General features: G+C 40.3%; 1 protein-coding gene across 3 annotated transcripts in view; it reads left to right on the top strand.

Annotated features, from left to right (window-relative positions):
• Positions 1–3,764: 3,764 nt before the first annotated feature.
• The window catches only part of TANGO2 (transport and golgi organization 2 homolog), a 42,493-nt gene continuing 25,212 nt past the window's right edge, over positions 3,765–21,045 (top strand). For 2 of the 3 annotated variants that reach the window (XM_050906604.1, XM_050906601.1), the window contains exons 1-2: positions 6,901–6,930; positions 16,663–16,784. In XM_050906604.1, coding sequence (XP_050762561.1) covers positions 16,729–16,784 — 56 coding nt within the window. In that variant the 5' untranslated portion in view covers positions 6,901–6,930; positions 16,663–16,728. Of the gene's footprint in view, positions 3,782–6,900; positions 6,931–16,662; positions 16,785–21,045 lie in introns of those variants that run through there. The other variant, XM_050906602.1, reaches the window with a different exon arrangement.

Genomic DNA, 21,045 nt, shown 5'->3' on the forward strand with positions numbered 1-21,045 from the left:
CTCATATGAAGTGTGAATAAGGTAACTGCACGCAACACATCTGACAAATTCTTTCCCTATCCATACTGGTGTAACCCTAGAGTTGGCCTTTTTCCTCCTTCTTCTGTAGAGACAGGCAATAAAGTAAAAAATTTTACCTAACCTTTCTGCTTTGAAGATTACTATAATGGCTATTAGGAACAGAATGCACTCACACTAGACAAGATACTGTCACACTCTGGTTAAACTGTAAAGACATAAGCTAAATGTAATCTCAGCTGCTACAGCATTTGTTTACAATGTTTGTGTCAATGATTTATACTCACACAATAAAATATTAAGAGCAACAAATTATAAACCTGGTAGCATAAGAATTCTAACAGGTTTTCCTCGCAGTGTATGAATTCTGACACCAACAAAGATACACCAAAAGCACTACAGAAATAAAGTGTTGGATTACATAAAATCAAATACAGAAGCTTAGTTTTATATAACTGTAATATGCATGCAGATGGTCTTCAGGATAAGATATCTTCTCTAAACTGCAGCTTGTACAAAATCTGAAGTATAAGCAAAAGGCAGGAATTTTGCCATTTCTAGTGCAGTGTCCTAACTCAATATAATGGGAATCTCTATTTGTAACTCCCACCAGTTCTTCCAATATTAAAGAATTGCTGAGACTGAAATCCATTGCAGAGGTTTTGAATGAATAGAGGAAAATCAAAGGGAACTACTTTTCATCCATTGTAGCTAAACAGTAGGTCAAATCTATGGTTATATTAATTGAAATTCAGTTATTTATGTTGACAGCACCTATGGCATAAAAATAAAATCAGCAAAGTCAACTTTACAAAGATCACCAATGTCAAATAAAATACATTCTATGCATTTCTGAACAATACACGAGGACAAACTATGCAGTGAAACTATGCAGTGAAAGTGTATTGTTCTTCTAAACCTTGCCCTCCTAACACATTCCTTTAGCCAAGCACAGGGAAAATAAACCCATTCGCCTAATGGGGCATATAATTTAAATATTTCAGACAAGCATTTACTAAGATGTTGCTTAAAATAAATTTAACAGCCATCCATCCAAATATCTTGCATGATGAGATCACAGCATAGTTCACAACTTATTTTTTTCTGTAGAAACTCCAAACTATCCAGCCCTTTCAGTTACTTTAGTCACCATGTATATCCTGTATTACTTTATTATAACACATCTTTTTTTTCCACAGCAGATTTAATATGAAGCTGCAATTTTTCTCTTTTGCAGTGCCTTGCAACATTTCTAAAGCCACTAAAATTTCAGATTTTACTACTGCACCATGCAGTCCTGCACAATTTTGTAAACAAAATATGTTTAAATTTATGGAAGCTTAAAGGGCTAATGTACTTAATACAGACTGCAGCACTTCATCCACAGGATGATACAATCAGCCAATGTCAATATTCTGTCATTTAGAATCATGATTTTTACCATAAAGCATTCCCATTAATACAAAAGAACAGGTTTTTTCCCCCCAAACTTGTATCTAGTGTTTAAGATACTATTAATATAAAAACAGGTCGTCACTTGATATAAAAAAAAAAATCTTAGGGGTTTTTTTTTTTAACATGCTAAGAATCACATTTTGTATTGTGACCTACCTAAGGCACAACAGTACACTGTAAAAAGCAAAGTACATGTTATAAGATTTCCCCCTTCCACATACACAAACAAGTACCTACATTAAAAAAAAAAAAAAGAGAAAGGGAGAAAGTCCTTAGTATTTGCATGCTAGAAGTGAACATTTTAAAGAGTTGATCAAGTTTTGCAAACATTAGATTTTAATCGTGTACAGGAATACTGCAGGGAAAACAAAAAAAAAAAAACTAACTTTGGCTTTTAAGTCTGTAATGGATTTCACGTTTGTGAAGAAAAAGGTTAGTTTTGTTTGGTCTTTGCTACAAAAAGACTCACCTCCTATGCATCCCACAAATAACCTGAGCAATGACTTCCCTCCATGACAAGAGCTGCCCATCATATTGCAGGATTAATACAATGTTGGTTTGTTTAGGGGTTGCTTGTGTGTGCGGCTTGCGTATGTAATTTTAGCTATTCGTATACATCAGCTCCTCGTTGCGTATCTCACAATAAACTGATGAACGCTGTCAAACCTTGAACAGCAATCTTTAGCAAACAAAGGCGGCTAGTCTGCAATCGTGATGCAAAATCATCCCAAACGTACTACACCCTGCAAGAACCTCTCAAAGAAAATAGCCCGGCAACCTCATTCATTCCCCCCAACCCAATGATCTGCTCACCATCTCCTCCGTCTTCTCTTATTTCTCTGTCCTCAGCTTATTTTCCTTGCTTCTGCTGGCTTCAAGGAGGCGGGTGTACCAAAAAAAAAAAAAAAAAAAAAAAAAAAAGGGAAAAAAACCCCCAACCCCAACTCTTCAATAAAATACGCCGCAACCGCTGGGCAGCATATCAACGAAAGCCCCTTGTCTTCCTCTCTCTCGCTTCCCGTTCCCCGGGAGCAGAAGCCCCCTCCGCGGTGCTCCCCGCCCGCCGCTCACGCCCTCCCCACCCCGGCGCAGCCCCGCGGGTGCCCGGCTCCCGCGGAAGGCGCGTCCGTCCCCCCGCGCATTCTCCCGGGAGAGCACCCGGGCTGCATCAGCCTCTCTATCGCCTTCTTACCCACCAAGACAACATAGTAAGCGGAGTCGGGCTGATTTTCCCCTCCCACCTCCACATTCCTATTTACAAAGGGTATCCAAGACCATCTTTATCCAACCGGGGGGGAAGGAGGGGGAGGTGGAAGCAATCATTAACCCTTTTCTTGCATTTACCTTTTCTACTATAATTTTTGGCCGCGCTTTTAAAGCGCACGGGAATTTCTCTTCTCTACAAAGCACATGAACTCGCTGCCGTCAGGCCCTCCGGGTCCCCGCTCCCGCACCCCAGCTTGGCTGCTCGCCACCTCCGGAGGAGCACGGTCCTCCCTACGGCCCCCAAGGCCGCTCCAAAAAAAAAGGTCCAAGGGCAATGCTGAAAAATGCGTGCCCCTGCGAAACTACGTTTCAGAAAACAACCGTCCGCGAAGCCGCCCCCGCCGAGCGTCCCTCAGAAGAGGCCCACCGGGAGAGGGGAACGCACTCCCCAGCCAGCCCGCCTTAGTACCGTCTTTCCAAGTCTTTTTTTTAAGCGGGGCGTTATCATTCCTCAACATTCACACCTGGGGGAGGAAGTACTAGCGGAAGGGAAGAGGCACCCTCGTCTGCCCCCACCCCATCGCCACAGCGGCCGGAGGGCAGCGAGGCGGCTACCCACACCCGCCAGCGGTTCCGCCGCCGACCCCTGCCTCGCGCTGCCTGTCTGCGGGCGGCACACAACCCGGCTTGCTGCTCCCACGCCGCGAATTTTCCTATTGGGTAGTTCCTTTGCGATCGCACCCAGCAACCGAAATCTCATTGGTGCATTTCCGCCCCGCTCCGCTCACTGGCTGGCCGCTCCGCGCGGCATTGGCCGGCGGGACTGTCCGTCCGAGCGGGGCGGCCCGGCCCCTCGGCGGGTGCGCGGGGCAGCAGCGCGCCAGGCGGCTCGCGGGGCCGGCGGGAGCGGGCGGAGGAGCCGCCGCAGCCCGGCGAGAGAGAGGCGCTCCCGGTGCGAGAGCAGGGACGGGGCTGCCCGGACGGCAAAGAGCGGTGCGCAGGGCACGGCACGGCACTGCCGCCCGCTGCCTGCGGGAGCGGTGCACTGACGATGTGCTTTCGGCGGGAGCAGCAGGGACCACTATGTCACCTCACTGGATGGGTACGCGAAACCGCACTAACCGGCCTGCAGCACTAAGCCCACCGACTTGCAGTACAGCTAAAGGTTTTCTGTTCTTGGGGAACTAAATGGTACTTTTCACAGCTGTAGACTGGGAGATTCTGGGCCCAGCTAATGTCTGAAATGCGTGCTGTGACAGGGCTCATCAGGTGCAATGCAGCCAGGTAATGCTGGCATGTGATCTCTATGGATTTGTCTAACTTGACCTTTTCGCCATTTGCAGTGGTCCGTGCGCTGTGATTGAGTCACATCTCAGCCTTCTCTTTCATAAGCTGACTAGCTTGAGCTTCCTACAGCCCTATTTTATATCTTGTTATCTACCCCCTTCCTTATTTTTATGTTCCTCTGAATTATTTCTAGTGTTCTTCCCCTCCTTCCTAACTGTGGGTGCCAGAAATGGTGCAGCGTTCCAGTGTTACTTGTGCTGTGGACAAAGGCAGTATCACTCCCCTGTCTATATATTCTGTATTTTATACATTAAAGGATTACATTAGTCCAGTTTACCACAGTTATTACCCTGAGAGGTCGTGTTGAAACATTTATATATAGTAACAGCTAAATTATTTTCTGAAGTACTTTTTGCCAAGCTAGCCCCCATCCTTGCATTCTTTATTTCCAGATGCGTTTGCTCACATTTTCTGACATTAAAAATGCATGTTATTGGACCGGGATGATTTAACTGGGCACATCAGATGATTCTGTAACTAATCAGTCATGAATTATCCACTCATCTAGTAAGCTACAGATTTTACTAGTAAAGATCTTACATCATCTAGACAATTGATAGAGACATCAAATAGGATCAGAGCAAGAACTGATCTCTAGAAAACTCTGCCTGGGTCACTGATGTCTCCTCTCTAGCAACTACTTTTTGAGAGCTCTCAGGGAAAAGCTATTTAATCTATTTAAGGTGTGCTTTATGCATTCCAAACAACATGCATTCCAGCACTTAGAAGATAGAACAAAGTTTTTAAATGTCAGGGCTATTTCTCTTTTAGTTTTTGAGACTAACTCAGGACAATTCTACAAGCTTTTCACTAAACTTCTGCTCAGTTTTTAGCTTTCTCCAATACAGGTTCTGTGCCGAAGGCCAGTACCACTCTCTTCATCAAAGATACTTCAAGTGGATACAGAATCACTGCCTACTTGCGATCAGGCTATTCTGGTTTGACAATCAATGGGAGCTATACACAGATCCCCTAGGACAGGGTCTAAAAGGGACAACAATAACCGAGCTGTTTTAGGCAGAACAAAAAGTAGACACAAGAAACAGAAGAGTCTGAATGGCCACCAAATCCTTGCAGCAGGCTGTTTTTGTGAAGACTCCTAAAAAAAGCTTTTAAATTACTCTGAAGTTATTCTAACTTCCCATATGTATTAAAAATAATGAAAAAATTAAAAATCAGTAAAACCTAACACTATTAAGTTTTAAGCCTATGGACAGTTTTCCTTTTCTTCTTCCCACAGACATAACTCCTACTGAAGGTATGCAGACCTATCATTTGAAGATTTTTAATGGGTATCAAGAATAGAGCTAAATAGTCTTTGGTCACAGTGATGAGTCTATACTTTGAGAAACAGAGTGACAGCAGAGAACAATAAATCGCATTTAATGTGCATGCATTTTACCAATTTTAGTGTAATGGAGATTAAGAGATTTGTATAATTTGTCAACTTATTCATCAGATAACTGTTTTAAATAACAACTCTGTACCTGAAAATGTAAATATATTTTAGGTTTATATGTATCAAGGTTGATATATGTAGGTAATAGCTACAATCTATTACTGTGTTTCAAAAGCAATAGTACAAATAATGATGATAATATACTTACCCAGCAATTTTCATCAGTAGATCTCAAAAGACCTTGCAAAAGTCAATGCTATCATCCCATTGTTGATGATGGAGAAAGAAAGTATTGAGATGAACTTGCTCAATGTCATATGCCAGACCAGTGGTAAAGCCAACAATTGACTTCAGGTTTTCTGCATCCAGGATGAAAGGTTTTGCCTCGCAAGCCACGTTACACATTCATATACCCCTGGGAGTTCTTTTCATTAGTGTTCCGTATCTTGTGTGTACTGTGTTTATCAGTGTTAGAACCTAGAGCAGCAGTCAAGGCTTTTCTGGTCTTCCCTTATAGGCTTCACCATAAAACATTTTAATTTACAGGCTCCACTGAAACCCTCTGTTGCCACCTGTGAAAAAAGTCAGAAATAAAGTTTGAAACTTTGTTTGAAAAACCCACAAGTAAGTTAATATTTCAGTATGAAAGGACAAAAAGGTGGCACAGATCCAGTCCCAGCATAAATCTGCACATCTAAGTAAAATTACTACATGTTTAATTATCAGTTCTGATCATGCTGTGCTTAATAACTGAAAGCAAATTTGACTTCGTCACTTGTGTTTTCCTCAATCCTCAGGAAAGCTGTCCTGGCCTGAATTCATACCATTGCAATCTCAGGGCTCAATGACTTTGGGGCCTTTCTGGAAGAGGAGTCTCTCCTGAAGGTTAACACACATCCAACACAGTGACCTTATTCTAGAAACGGATAAGTAGCTACGTTCAAACTCACTAAGATTGTGAACAACCCAGTCCTGGGTGTATCACGCCTCAGAGGTATAAGCCCTTTGAAGCTCAGATCAGGCCTTTGATGTTACTATTTCACACCTTGAAACAAAATATACTGGAAGCAGGCTGAGGCGGCCAAGAAGCAGCCCACGTACTATACAATACCAGAGATGACTTCTCCAATCCACTATGGCGGACATGGATACAGGGCTATGTTGAAGGTGACGCGCCTCTAGCACCCAGTACTGCCTCCTCTCGAAACACCCCACGCCCAGGTCCTCCTCAGGGCCGGGCGGGGAGCGGGAGGCCACGGCCCCTCATAGCGCCTCGCGACGCCCGGGCCAGTGGGGGGGAAAGGGAGAGGGCGGTGCCCACCGGGCACCTGTGTGCGAACCAGCCAATGACAGCTTGAGGAGGAGAGGCGGGGGAATCCGTCCCCCAATAGCGCGCGGGAGGGGCGGGGCGCCCGGAGCCAATAGGGGCGGGCGTTGTTTTGAACTAGCTGCGCTCCCGGAAGCGGTGCGGTGGGGATGTGCTGGTGTCCGCGGCGTTGCGGTGGGTGAGTGCGGCGGGCTCGCGGGGCTCTTCCCTCTGAGGGGGCTGGTGGGGCCGGGCGGCCCGGGTCCCTTCTCCTGCGCGGTCCTGGCGGAGTCACCTCGGGCCGGCGCCCCTCCTGGTTCGCGCTTGGGTGGGAGGGGTGGGGGCCAGGTTCAGAAATAGCCTTGAGTCGCTTCAGCTGTCACGAGTGGGGAGCCCGAGCCCGCAGCGTGGCCTGGCGGGGAGCTAACGGGCTCCTGGTTTGGGGGGGCGGGGGGGCTGTGGGTGCTTCAGGTGGCGGCGGGCCGGCAGGCCCCTCCCGGCCGAGCGCCACAGCCCCAGCGCTCCGCGGCAGCGGTGACTGCCTCCCCTCACAGCGAGTGGCGCGAAGGAAAACGCTGGTCCTGAGTGCCTTTTGGTCAAGAAACTTTTTGTCCTAAATTTATCCAACAGCAGCTACTGGAATACTTTGAAGTGTCAACCAACGCTTGTTTTCTTTGGTTATGCATTTTGTTCTTGTTCTGGTGGTGGCTAGTTGGTACTTGCGTCATGTACAAGAGTTTGATAAAGTAATCGTTTTAACATATGGTGACCCTTTGATGGCAGTTTCTCAATAGTCACAGAAAGAGACTGAAAATTACTGATGTTTCAGTTTGTAGGTATTGAAAACACTGGGGTTTTTTTGAGAGATTTCTTTTGTGATTATATGAGGCCAACAGGGCACAGGCTGTTCTGAGATGCGCTTGATTACTAGCTCGCTTTCCACTGTGTATCATGCTGTTATTAAAAGTCAAAATATACAGGAACTTGACTTTTTTCAGTTAAATTCAATAACTTTTTTTTAGGTGAGTTGTTTTCAGGCTTCCCATAGTTCTTAGCAGCAGTTTGACTGAATTGATCCTGGCTATATAGAGATTCGAGTATCTGAACTCTAACTGAAGCCAACTTGCTATATATTTTCATTATAAATACTCAGTTAATATTTTAAATTAAGTGGCTAAAGGACAGGCTAGTATTTTTCTCTGTAGTTGTTTTGGTATGTTTGGCAATGCTTCAGTGCAGTTATGCACCTCTCTTGTTAACTACTTAGACTTGTTCCAGACTCAATAATAGGATGTCTACCATTATAGCAACTATATTCTTGAAAGTGGAAACAACCAGACATATAACATACCTGCAGTAAAGTAGGTAGGCCTAGACACTACTGTTGCTCTTGTGAGAGCAATTCCAAGTGAACCTGCTGAATGCTGACAGTGATCAGCCAAATCAAGTTTATGGGCATGCTTTTTTAAAGAGCGCATTAAAATTACAATTAAATAAATAACTTTGTTAACAGCAGAACTAACAAAATTCTGTTGTCCTTACCTTATGTCTCCTAGAAGGATTATTTGAACTCAAAGCAATAAGCTTTGAAGCTCTTCTTGTGTTGCAATGTTCATTTTGTATCTGCTATCTTGAAAGAAATGAATGTGTTTTTTCTTATCTAAGGATACTTGTAGGACTTCTTTCATCTACTTAACTGCTGTGGGTTTGTGTTTTTTCTTGGTCCCTTCCTCCCCCCAAGTTTTTAGGATGTCTATCACCCCATGGCCCCTCTGAGTTTTGTTCAGGGTAGGTAGTAAGCTCAGAGTTACTGTAGATGAGGTAGGAAGAGCGGGAATAAAAACACGCTTATAAGTGATGATTGCAGCACTTCCGTCACAGGAAGTTAAGCTTAAGAATATAAGACCAGCCGTACTGGGTCAGGTCAAAGGTCCATATAGACTGGTATTCTTTCTCTGGGAGGGTCTAGGGGAACATCTCTAGGGAAGAGCATAAGAACAGAGCAAGTATATATGATTCTTCCACTAAGTATTTCCTCCAACTACTTGTAACGTAGACTTTCTATGAATAAGAAATGGAAAATAGATTTTCTTGCCAAAAAAAGGATTCCTGGCTGATTCCTCACTGAAGAAAACCTAAGAATTGTGAAAGCTAAAAATAACAGTCTTAGCCTAAAAGGAGGAAGAAGTCTAGCAAAAACCTCTGGGTCTGCAGATCTGTGGCAGAGGAGAAGCTAGCCCTCTTGAGAAACTGGGGGGAAGGCTGTCTTACTCCATCTCTTGCAAATGTTTTTAAAACGTGGTGTGGTGAAAGGTGATGTTTACTGGCCTTTGGTTCTCTTGGGAGCTGTACAGTGGACTTAACCTAGTAAGATGCCAGAGAGAGAAATTGAAGAGCTGAAAATAAAATTAGCTCATTAAACTTGGTGTCGTGGTTTAACCCCAGCCAGCAGCTTAAGCACCATGCAGCCGCTTCCGCCTCCCCCCTCCCAGTGGGGTGGGGAGGAGGAAAAAAAAGTAAAACTCATGGGTTGAGATAAGAACAGTTTAATAACTAAAGTAAAATAAAATACACTACTAACATAATAATAATAAGTGTAATGAAAAGGAATATAACAAAAAAAAAGTAACACCCAAGAAAAGACAAGTGATACACAACGCAGTTGCTCACCACCCGCTGACTGATGCCTGAGCAATGATCTGCTCCTCCTGGCCAACTCCCCCCTGTTTATATACTGGGCATGACGTTCCATGGTATGGAATACCCCTTTGGCTAGTTCGGGTCAGCTGTCCTGGCTATGCTCCCTCCCAGCTTCTTGCGCACCTGCTTGCTGGGAGAGCATGGGAAACTGAAAAGTCCTTGGCTTAAGGTAAGTGCTACTTAGCAACAACTAAAACATCAGCATGTTATCAACAGTATTCTCACACTAAATCCAAAACATAGCACTGTGCCAGCTACTAAGAAGAAAATTAACTCTATCCCAGCTGAAACCAGGACACTTGGGAATTGCATGCACCTTACATGTTATTTTCTGTGTTTTCATGTGTGTTCTACTTTGCATTGCTGTCTCTCACAGTGAAGACTGACTCTTCACCTTGGTAGGATTACAAACCCTAGGTTAGTTACAAATTGTCTTTATATGGAGCAACTTGAAAGGCCTCAGATCATGGATCCATCTATTCCACCTCATCTTTATCTTTAATGATTAGTATTACTACTCAGGAGCATGTGCTACGCAAGGGAAGTGCAAAAGCAAATTGGTAAAATGCTTTGAAAAATGCAACTGTGAGACACTTACCTGTGCAAAAAAAAAAAAGGTACATTACTTTTAAAAACTAATCAAGCATCTCTTATTTTCCATGATTTTAAAGTTCAGTATATATAAAAAAAAAATCTCGTTCCAGTACTGAAAGAAAATGCATCCAATTTTATTCTTTTATGGGTATGTGAGGAGTGTAGTGCTCAGTTTCCTTTGGACAAATTCAAAAGAAGCAGTAAAATAGTTTTAGACTCTGCTGACCACAAGTTATTGTTGTGTTACATAAAACTATCAGAATCCAGTGACTAATGATCTTTAGCTGTCTCTTAGACTGCATCTAAACAACAGTTTTGGATCAGTTGAGAAGCAATTGAGATCACTGTGGTAACTGACAGATGTTATTTATGATGCTTCATTTGTGAAAACAAAATACATAACAAATGGCTTCATTTTTCAAAGGCTGCTACTGGGAGTTCTTAAAGGTAAAATGGTTTTATGCCAAATTGTGAACTGATTGCTTCTAATCAGCCAAATGATGGTAGAACCCTATGAAAAGAACATAGACCATCTATCATGTTTTGGTCTCTTGATAGTCCCTCTAAATGCTACCTTATGCTGGCATGTATCCACTCAGGCTTTTAACAGATCGTTAAAATGAGCAAAACAACACACTGTACTGTCTAATAGAGTACAGTAGCACAGAATAAGAATGTTAGTTGCTTTAATGTCATTTCCAAATCAGCAGTGCCATTTGGAGCAGAATGCTTAATTACAGGATGTTTGTAGTTCTTGTCAAGCTGGTTTGTGTGTATTAGGTGTAAGTTAGACAGCAAACTAGAAACATTACAGAAATAGGAGATTGTTGCTATCATTTCATCCTTGATGACTGTTGTCTTATTGACTAGGAATAATCAAACTAGATTTTATAAAAGTTCATCCAGAGAGCAGTAAGTCTTCACTGTCTCCACCTTAGAGTGGAGGTTCCCCCCCCCCCCCCCCCCCATTCTGCAGACCTTGTCATGTTGCACAGTATGCATATTCTGGCTTGTATTGTCTTCAAAAAAGAAAACCAGAAGGCATGTGCTGTGCCACAACTTAGCCTTTTTTATTTGAACTTTTTTTAACTAAGCCGCCTCCTGCGTCTCTAAGGATAGTTTTGAAGACACATTTTCTGCTGAAATGGAGGTAGAAAGTCAGCTTTTGATCAAGCTTTGGACTTGCCGTAGGATCAAGTTGCAAGTGTGGAAGCCAGTGCTGACCTAATCTTTTTCATCTTCTCTCCTTGATCTGTGGGCAACTATAGCTGAATGACGAGAAGGCTGAGTTGAGCACATCTGCTTTGTAATGGCAGCTCTGCACAATATGCTTGTCTCATCCCCACAGTTGCAGCACCCTCTTTTATGTTAATATGAGCTTGAAAGAATGACACCTGTATAAAGATTTTTTGATTAAATGTTTATGTACTTACCATGCCTATGACAGCCTCTCTTCAGTTTTTTTCCTCTTAATGTTTGTTAATTGTCTTAAATTTCAGATAATCCAAATTTGAGTCTCACTTACAAGGTGTTTTTATTCAAGAATTTTAAGGCTAACATCCAGCCCTGGATATAAAAACACAACAGGTGTTGCAAATGCAATATCAGCTTTGATTGAAGAAAGTACAAAAATACATTGGTTACTTAATTGGCAAAGGAGGCATTGCTGCTATTTTAAGGGATAGCTCTGTTTTAGCTGGCTTAAATGCTTCTGTCTGAATTTAAAAAAAAAAAAAAAAGGCTGGACTGTTTATATAGGACCTATAAACACTTTTGCTTGTTTCAAGGCCGGCAGGTGGAGCCCAAGATAAATAATACTGTTTTGATATTTGGAGTTACTAAAATCACAAATGTAACTTAAAGAACTGTAATAACATCAAGCAGCGTTGATGGGGTGACAAAAAGATACTTCTGTCAAAGCAGTAGTACCCAATAATAATGAATATGGATTCTAGAAAGGCATTGAAGTGTTGAAAATATTTGTCCCTCTAGATAATTGTGGTGAGTGCTACAAACTTATTCTGCTGCTGTTTTCTGACTGGCAGTTTTTGTGTAAGCTTTATGTTGACCAGTAATGTTGCAGAAACAGGTGGACTGAATTGATTATTTGAAGGGAACTCAATAAATCAGCTAATGGAGCCTGAAACCTGTTTATTAAAATAGTAGTCTTATGAGTGATTAATTGTCAACAGGTTTTTTTATTGAGTAATCCATTTAATTATCTGGCAGGACACCTAATGAATACTGGGAGCCATATCTCCATAGTCAGCAAGAGCAGTCAGTGACAGTTGCCCATTAAAATTGTATTTTATATCCCTGCTTTCACCAAGTATGCTTCTTTGCACTTTGTCAAAAAAAAAAAAAGTTTTAAGGATTACTTACCATGTTCATGCTGATACTGTAAATGGGTACCTCTCAACTGTAGATTTGAAGGGGATCTCTTCTGAGCTATGAGTGGTGTTTCTGAAATAGTCTGGCACGGCTTAATATTTGTAAATGTCAATCTTGATGCTCACACTGAGGAAAAGGCGAAAAGAATGAAGCGATCATATTTCTGTCTTTGTGAAGTAGGGACCAGTGAACGATAGTGTACAGTATTATTCTAGTGTACTGCTTGCTCCATGAACCGCATTGTTAATGCATTTTATTTAATGTGTTTTATGGACGTAAGTTCATTTCTGATGGGCAGACAATAATATATCCTTGATAGTAGAAGCTGTAGCCCTTTACCTTCCGAAGGACATACAAAGTTGTAATTACAATGAAACTGCTTATTAAACTGAATTGTAAGTTGCTATCTTATTTTTATAACAAGTTGCTCAACAAACAGGCAAGAAATCACTCAATCTAGATTTGTTTTTTATATAGCTTTTGGGTACATGTCTTAAAGACAAACTAAAGCTCTCTGAGATTCTGTCCTTTATTTTAGCAAATGTAATCTGTCCATTTTTTTGTGGGCTTCCAAGGAAGATTTTGCAACATGAATTCTCAGAGCCATGGTTAGGATCAGTCTTGTGCTGCTGCTGCTTTTGCAAAGACTTTTCCAGTACTAATTCAGATACTTTTGACGTCATCAATGTGTCACGTGAGTCACTGGCTAATGCTTGGCTCTGCTGACTTTCTGGTTCAGAGACAAAAAGTTTTCTCCCCAATCTGCAGCTTACATGGGAAGTAAAGGAAAAGATAAGATAAAACAAAGATTTGAACTGTAAAATTGAAATTGCATAATTGAAATCACTAGCATGTGATAAACTTGCTTTTTTTGGTAGAAGTGCAACTAGTGATAGCAGATACAATAATGTATGTTAGAGTTTGCATGTTCAAAAATGTGACTAACGTGAAAGAGTGCCTCTTTAAAATGCTTTTACCAGGTTTAGCTTTCCTAACTGCTAATGTTAAACATGTCTGTTAACAGAAAACTCGTTGCTTTTCCTTTTTGGTGCAGCAGCTTATTTGCATCTTTACAGTGTGGCTTATAAACACAGCCTGCAACTCTTGTTGAGAAATTGGGGGCTGGGGAGAGGGGGGAGCAGTTGTCTACAGAACTCCCCATCTACAGAACTTGGAACAGGAAGGAGGACATCTTGCCCAGCATTGAGCCTGGTGCAGCACAGTTGTTCATTGACATTCCTCCTGCTCCCAATTTTATGTTCAGTCAAGTTGTTGTCAAGGACAGAGTGCCGTTGCCATTTACTTGTGGAGCTGTCTGTGAGAAAATTGCTTGAGGAACAGAACAGCAGCAGTCAGTCAGCTAAAATAAGCCTTTGTTCTTAGTTTGGCATTTATTGCAATGTTCTAGCTGTAATGTTGGGAGCAGGGGTTGAAAGGTCTCATCTGTCCTAATTTGAGTCTCTCATCAGTAATGACTTTAGCAAAAAGATTCACTTTTTGAAGGGGAAAAGAAAATAATCTCCTGTTTGATTTCTGTGTAGCCTGTGCACTAAGTTACATAAACAATAACCACCGTGAGATTTGCATCATTCGGAAAAGAGAGGTGACTTATTTCCCCCAACCTTGCTGGAGGCTTGTGTTATATAGGATTGTGCATCCCTGAGAAGATTATTTGGGAGCCCAGTCTTCTAATGGGGAAAAACTGCAAGACTTGACAATACCCCAGGTTGCTACAGTTAACCAATGTATAGTTCATCCGCTAGCTGGTTGGATTGACAAGTGTATGGTAGGGACCTGTTTGGAAGGTGCTGTAGAATGAACAGAAGTGAATAATCTTCATGACTATGTTCTGGCTGCACAATAAGCATGCTGAAGAACCTGAGTCATGAAGAAACCCGTGTTCCATGTTCTTCTGGGAACAGAAAAATTACCAAACAGAAAAATAGATGTCCAATGACAAAGCAAGTATCTAGAGGCAGAGTAGGTTTGGAGGTGAGAGAAGGACATAAAGCAAGACAAGAAGATTCTGGACCAAGACAAGACAAGGTTAAAAGAAAGGTAGCTGGTGCAGAGTAACAAATGACGTAATGTTCCAGAGGAGAAATCATGAATAGGAAGATCTGCAATTTAAATCCCTTCTGGTAGAAGCTATGGTATCCTGAATAAAGAAACTGAGGTAGGGTATGGCATATAGATACTGCCTGGATATCTGGACAGCATCAGAAATTTAAAGTAAAAAAATCAGTATAAAAGGTTCCAGAAATACCTAGAGTTATGTTTTAATTATATTATCTGGAAATGGCACTGTGCTCCAGTTCATAAGCTGTCTGTTGCTCTAGGAAATTTATGCTCTGTGATTTGAACTGTGACTAATTTTGTTTTGCTTCAGTTTCTTTTTAAGAGTTGGAGTGGAAGGCGTGAACAGGTCAGTGTTATTTATGTGTAGGGACGTAAAGCAGCTGGGGTACAAGATCCCGAGTTTTGTGAAAAGCTAACAAGATCTGTATGTAGAAGATCCAAGTCTTCCAGAACTGGTAGTTCGGTTGGACAAGTCCAGTGTGATTGCAGTCTATTGAAAATTCAGCAATAGGAGTCTGAGAAGGGTGATAACACCTTCTTAAAACTGATTAGATTTTCTAAATAAAGCTGGCTATGGATCTTTTTAAACACCTGGCTAGTAAATCAGTTATCCAAAATTCAAGTCTGCATCTTCAATTTATGATTAATTTCTAAACCAGTTATTTTGGGATTGACTTGTTAGAGGTGAAAAAAGCCTACGGTGTGATTTAATTCTGTTTTCTCTAATGCCTTATTGTGTAACCTGTAAAACAGAAAATAGTTGGGATAGCTAGGCTATTGCTGCTCTTAGCTAGTAGACTATGAAGTCATCTTGGGAGGGAAATTCCTTTTGTCACAGAACATAATTTAAAATACTTTGTGAGATAGAGATATATATACACACACACTCCCTTGCACAAGTTTTCTTGTGCCTTGGCAAGCGTGTCAGGAGTGTTGCACCTCTTTTTGAGTTATTTCATTTCCTGCAACAGAAGAGTCTCTTTGCAGAATATTAGATTGCAAGACTGAACTTCTTGTGCCATGACAGCAACAGCAGGCTAGTCGTAGTGCTGAACTGTGACTTAACAGGAGCCAGCAGCTACTGGTGAGCTGTTAATTAAAAAAATCTGTGTAAATGCTGCACTTGTAGCTCTACTTCTGGTAATATGAAACGTAGTCAAGGTCATCCATTTCCTGATATCTCTTAAGGTAAATGATGTGAACATTAGAGGAAGAGAGACACTTTTACATATCTGGAAGTATGGTTAAAAATTCTACTTTTTGTACAGAAGTTGCTTCAGTCACTGGGTTGCTCAAAGGGCTTTAGAGTTGTGATGTTGAATTCTGCCTGTCCCCCTCCCCTCTTCACCTACCTTAAACTCTTGCATGGAAAAAGCTCTCAGTAGCAGTAAAACATGGTTGTGTGGTTCGTTGGTAACATTCTGCTAATTGTTTTAGCAGCCACAAAAAGTAAAGATCAGGCTGCAGTTTTATTACCAGAAAAATTTTCATTGGGGCAACACAAAATATTTGAAAGCTGTTATGTGGTTTTGAAATACAAAGCACATTTGTCATGCCATCTGAGCATGGCCAACATTTTAAACATTTCACAAGTGCTGGAAACTATTAATCAAAATGTACACTCTGGTCCAGTATATTTTTGTTTGTACCTGATGGTAAACAATAATACTTTCTCCTGGACTTTAATAATAGCTTGGCCTAAAGTATACTTTATTTACAGGTTAGGGAGTGTAAAGCCCCCCTTTGATCAGGCTTTTTCCAGCTTCTGCAACAGTTTGAGTCTTATTTTCTCCTTTATTCTAACAGAAGCATTTTGCCTTACTTAAGACAGGGGAAAAAAGTAGTGGTACTTTATTGGTAATAAGCAGAAAATTACTTAGTAGTCTGTCTTTCATGTATTGCTAGCACTGTAGACTTTGTCGGTATTTTCCTGATGCTTGTTTCTTTCCTAAAAATCTGAATTAGCCAAGCATAACTTTGAAACAACTACCGTAAGAATTTTGGTAGTAAACCATTCATTGAAACAAATCTATTTTGGAAGTCCTGTTTTATTTATTTTTATTGTGAGCTCTTCGTAAGAACATTGCAGTCTTTAAGCTTCAACATAGAAGCAAGGTTATCTTTTTATAATTTGCAGTATAATAGATAATCTTTATTTACTTTGTAGGCTATTACAGAATGACCTTGCGCTGAGCCTTTGTGGAAGCAGCAGGATTTAAACATCGGTTCTTCAATGTGCATCCTTCTATTCAAATTTGACCCCCGACCAGTTTCAAAAAATGCATACAGGTAAAGATGGTTCTAGTTAAAACAGACTTGTTTCTATAATTTTTTATACAATTTCTTTTTGTAGCCAATATTTGAATTACAAACTAAAGTCAGTATTACGTGTTCAATTATGCTTTTGTAATGTTTAACTTCATGACTTTCCCCATTGGAGGACTTACTGTAACCTTTTGAGAACTCTTTGTTTTTACACTATGTCAGAAGACTCGGGCTTTGTAATCATGGACCTTTTGCTGGTGATCTATCATGTGGTGTAGGATAAATCCTTTAAATATTGTAATCCAGAGTTTGAAAGTCCTGACTTCTACTTTCTCATTTAAACTAAGGGGAATCGTGTTTGGGGCATCACAGCTATAGCTGTACCCTTCTTTCAGTAGGGTAGATATGTTTAGGGCTTTCAGTTTGAAACCAACAATTTGAATTTAGCCTGGAAAGTAATGGGCAGACAGTAGAGCAGAAGTATTGCAGTTATTAACCACTCTGTGTGTTAATTTCTCCTCTTAATATGTGCTGGTCCAGTCTTGTAAGCCAAGAGAGCAGTACACTGAATCCAAAAGGTACTAATACTGAAATTTAACTGCTTATGTACCTTCTAGTTTACTTTGAATTGCCACTTTGTCCTGTTTCCTCCCAAGGACGGTACCTTCTTGTTCATTGTGTAGTTCACCGCTCTGTTCCATGTTACATCATGGATACGACTGCTTGCTCTTCCACTGTTTTTGACAGAACTGGTGAGCTTGTGAATAGGTGCTTTTTAAAATATGGATAGATGAGGTCAAGATATCCTCACAGTTATTTATGCCTATCAGTTTGCTTTTGGGACAGGGTGTACTTAAACATCTTCAGTTGCTGTTTGTCCTAAAATTGAGTACTTGCAATTTCAGAAAATGCTGGAAATCAAATCTCACTGCTTTCAAACTGATTATACTCCTATCAATGTAAAACAAGTAGTGCTGTGAACTGGAGAATAAGGAACTTTTAGTAAGTGTGCTAGCCTTCCCCCTCCCCCAAATGTGCTTGCAATTAAAATTTTATGTAATAAACTAACAGTCATGTTAAAATTTTATGTAATTAAAATTAATTAAAATTTAAAATTAATTAAAATTTTAGGTAATAAACTAATAGTCATGTGTATGAAATGTTTAGCCAAAAGCTTAAGACAAAATAAGCATCCATGCTTCTAGGTAAGTTTTACTGGATGTGTTAATGTCATACAGTGAGTTTCCCAAACATTAAACTTCCTGTAGTAATTTTCTTTGTCATTACAGCCCTTTATTTTAAAAGTTCATATCCAGCATCAGTATCTTCGAGTACATTCAGTATGTAATGGAAAGATAGCACTTCAGGCCAGTAAGAAGACTGTAGAGTTCTATTGCTTTCTGTATTTATACATACTGTATAGGTTCCGTATTACTTTGTGGGGTGCAAGTATTGGTATTCATCCAGGAACCGTCAGAGTCAGTATGCTCAGTAAATCATTGTGCCTTTCATTGACTTGTTTTTCTGCCCTTTTGTATTGAGAAGCAGATGCCATTCTATAGAAAGAAAGGAAATGAGAACCGAAACTTCTATTGTCCACAGAGTGCATTCCTTTCTGCATCTGGAATCTGCCTAAAAAGGGTTTCTGTTTATGATGTGACTGGTGCTGAATTAATATATCCATTTATTCGGTCTGACTTTCTTTGTTTTGCTAGTTAGCAAAAGACAGATTCATCAGTTTTGATGCCTCTTGGGAAAATCCTTTAGATATAAACTGTAGTTGCTTGCCAAGTGAACTTTCTGCCATGATCAATATTTAAAAGTAAAACTTACAGTAGTTTGCTTGCTATAAAAAATTGCATCAAGATTGAAGTTATTGATTTATAGCAGAAAACAACTTGCTATCAGTGTCAAAATAGGAAAACACTTTTGAGATGTTTTGGCCCAAATTCAGGAATATTTAATTGTATTTAACTTTCTCAGTACCTTTTATTAAGCGATGTCTTGCTCTGTACCTCTGAGGTAAATTACTCCGAGCCATCTGTTTCGGTGATAAGTGCCAGGCCATAATGTTCTTGGTGTCAGATTTTTAACATCAGATATGTAACTTTAGTCCCCTCTTTTTTCTTTAACACACCATAACTAAATATTTTTGCTTTTCTTTATTTGGAAGAATGTTGAAGTTCTTTCTTCTTAAATTGTTCCTAAGTTTTTTTCACCTTTGCCTCAGCTTTCTGAAGCACATAGGTCTGAGTATCAGTTGGGAATGGTATCCACCCCTTCTAATTCTCTGAACAGTATTATAGCCATTAGACCAAGGTAGACCTCTCTATACTAGTCTCTTGCTAAGCGTAGTTCTTCCTGACAACTTGTGTGTGTTACTGTGCTATAGCTCTATTTATTTCACAGTGAGGTCTTGGAACAGTTTTCCCAACAGAAGGGGATTCCTGTACCTGCAGACATCCTAATTTGTCTGTCCATGTTAAAACAGGCATCTACAATTACTTTCCTTACTATCCTCTACTTTGCATCTCTAACTAAAAGAATGTCTAAAATAGGCATTAAAAGTTGAAAAGACAAACTGCATATCGTTGGCCACTTTCTTGTAGCCAATAAACTTTCTCAAACTAAATCATGTTCTCCATAACACTTAGGAGAATTTTCCATCCAGGTGGACTTTAGTTTCTAGAGCAGTACATTGGCCAAATTTCATGAGCACCTAATTAAGCAAAAAGCTTACAGTTCACCTTTGATATGCTAATGAATCTATCTTCCTGTAACCCTGCAACTTGCTGTGTTACCCTTTTTCCTCTGTGTTCTCTCTACAGGCCTATTTGTAGTAAAGTTTAGTGCGGTGTAACAAACGCTTTACTGTAGTCCGTTATTGTTGTCAAAGGTAATATGCTACCTTTACATCTTTCTGAACTATACCGTGTGCATCTTACAAATAAATCCATGTTTCAAGCTTCAAAGCTATGATCACAGAGTCTTTTTTATGGAACTGAATTACATTGTAGGAAATTGCTTTAATGGAATGATTTCTCATGTTTTCATCTCTCTGCCTCAACATTAAAATAAATCTTAATACATAAATCCTAATACAGTTGAATTATTTCAGCTATAAAAATAGCTGAATGGGCTTTTTGCAATTTATTAGAAGATGAGGGTCACTTAATATTGCTCCTTTTCGGTATGATTATGCTTCATAAAAGACAAAATGAAGATGTTTTGATTATAGTGATCCTGTATACTAGCCTTGTGCTAAATTTAGGAGTCTGTATTAAACTTGAGATGGAGAATATTCAATCACACCAGAAAGACTTAGCTTATTTTTAGTATTTAGATACTATAAACAAACTGTGGTGTCGTGTCAAGAATTATTGAAGGCAAAATATAATTGGAGCTTCAGGAATGAGAAATGCGCCTTAGCCAAACTATTTTTTAACAGTAGAGATGTTTAAATAAAAATCTGTAAAAGGAAGATGCATGCTGTAAATGGAGGATATTCAAGCAAGATGACAGAAATTTGGTAAACCAGCTGAAAGCCTCTAGGTCGAAGACTAGAATCAGCTAGAAGAGAGATAGTGCAAGTCTGAAAGGAACGATACTATGATTATTTGGCATTGGAAAGATACAAATGTACATACGCTGTGCTTTCCAAGAGATGCTATCTTTGTTGGGCAAAATACTAAGCATCTTCCTTACGGAAAGGATGCTATTGAAGTGTTAGCCTTTTTTATTTTCTCTATAGCTGATTATAATTCTTTGTAGTATTTCTAATGTGCAACTGGCACCTCATGACTGTATTTTAAAACATTGTGTTAATGAAGAGATGAATTTGCAGGAAAGTCCAGAAACCTGCAGAAAATGCCAGTACATTTGAATGCTGAGTAAAGTAGTGAGATTTCATTGGAATTGATTCTTGTGTGTCGTGGCTTTAAAATTGGAATGAAAATTGTATGGTCTCACTTCAGTTTACAGTAGCAAACTTGGCTTCTTCTGTGTAAATGTAATTGACATGTGGCTGGTAGGAGGAACTGACAGTGAAGAAGATACTGAGCTTATAGGAAACTGGTTAAGAAAATCCGCAGGTTTCTGAAAGATGACATTTCATTAAAATTAAATATTAAGCAACATAGCTGGAGAGAATAGGGAACACTCACAATCTTGCCTTTGAAATAAAGGCAAGGCATGTTATGGGTAATAATGACCAGGACTTTGGAAGCTCTAGCTGTTGGATCACGGTGTGGTGTGATGGAGTTGTGTGCAGGGGTGTCTGCAGTCA

This window comes from Gymnogyps californianus, chromosome 16 (assembly GCF_018139145.2).
Source record: "Gymnogyps californianus isolate 813 chromosome 16, ASM1813914v2, whole genome shotgun sequence".
NCBI classification, from domain to species: domain Eukaryota; kingdom Metazoa; phylum Chordata; class Aves; order Accipitriformes; family Cathartidae; genus Gymnogyps; species Gymnogyps californianus.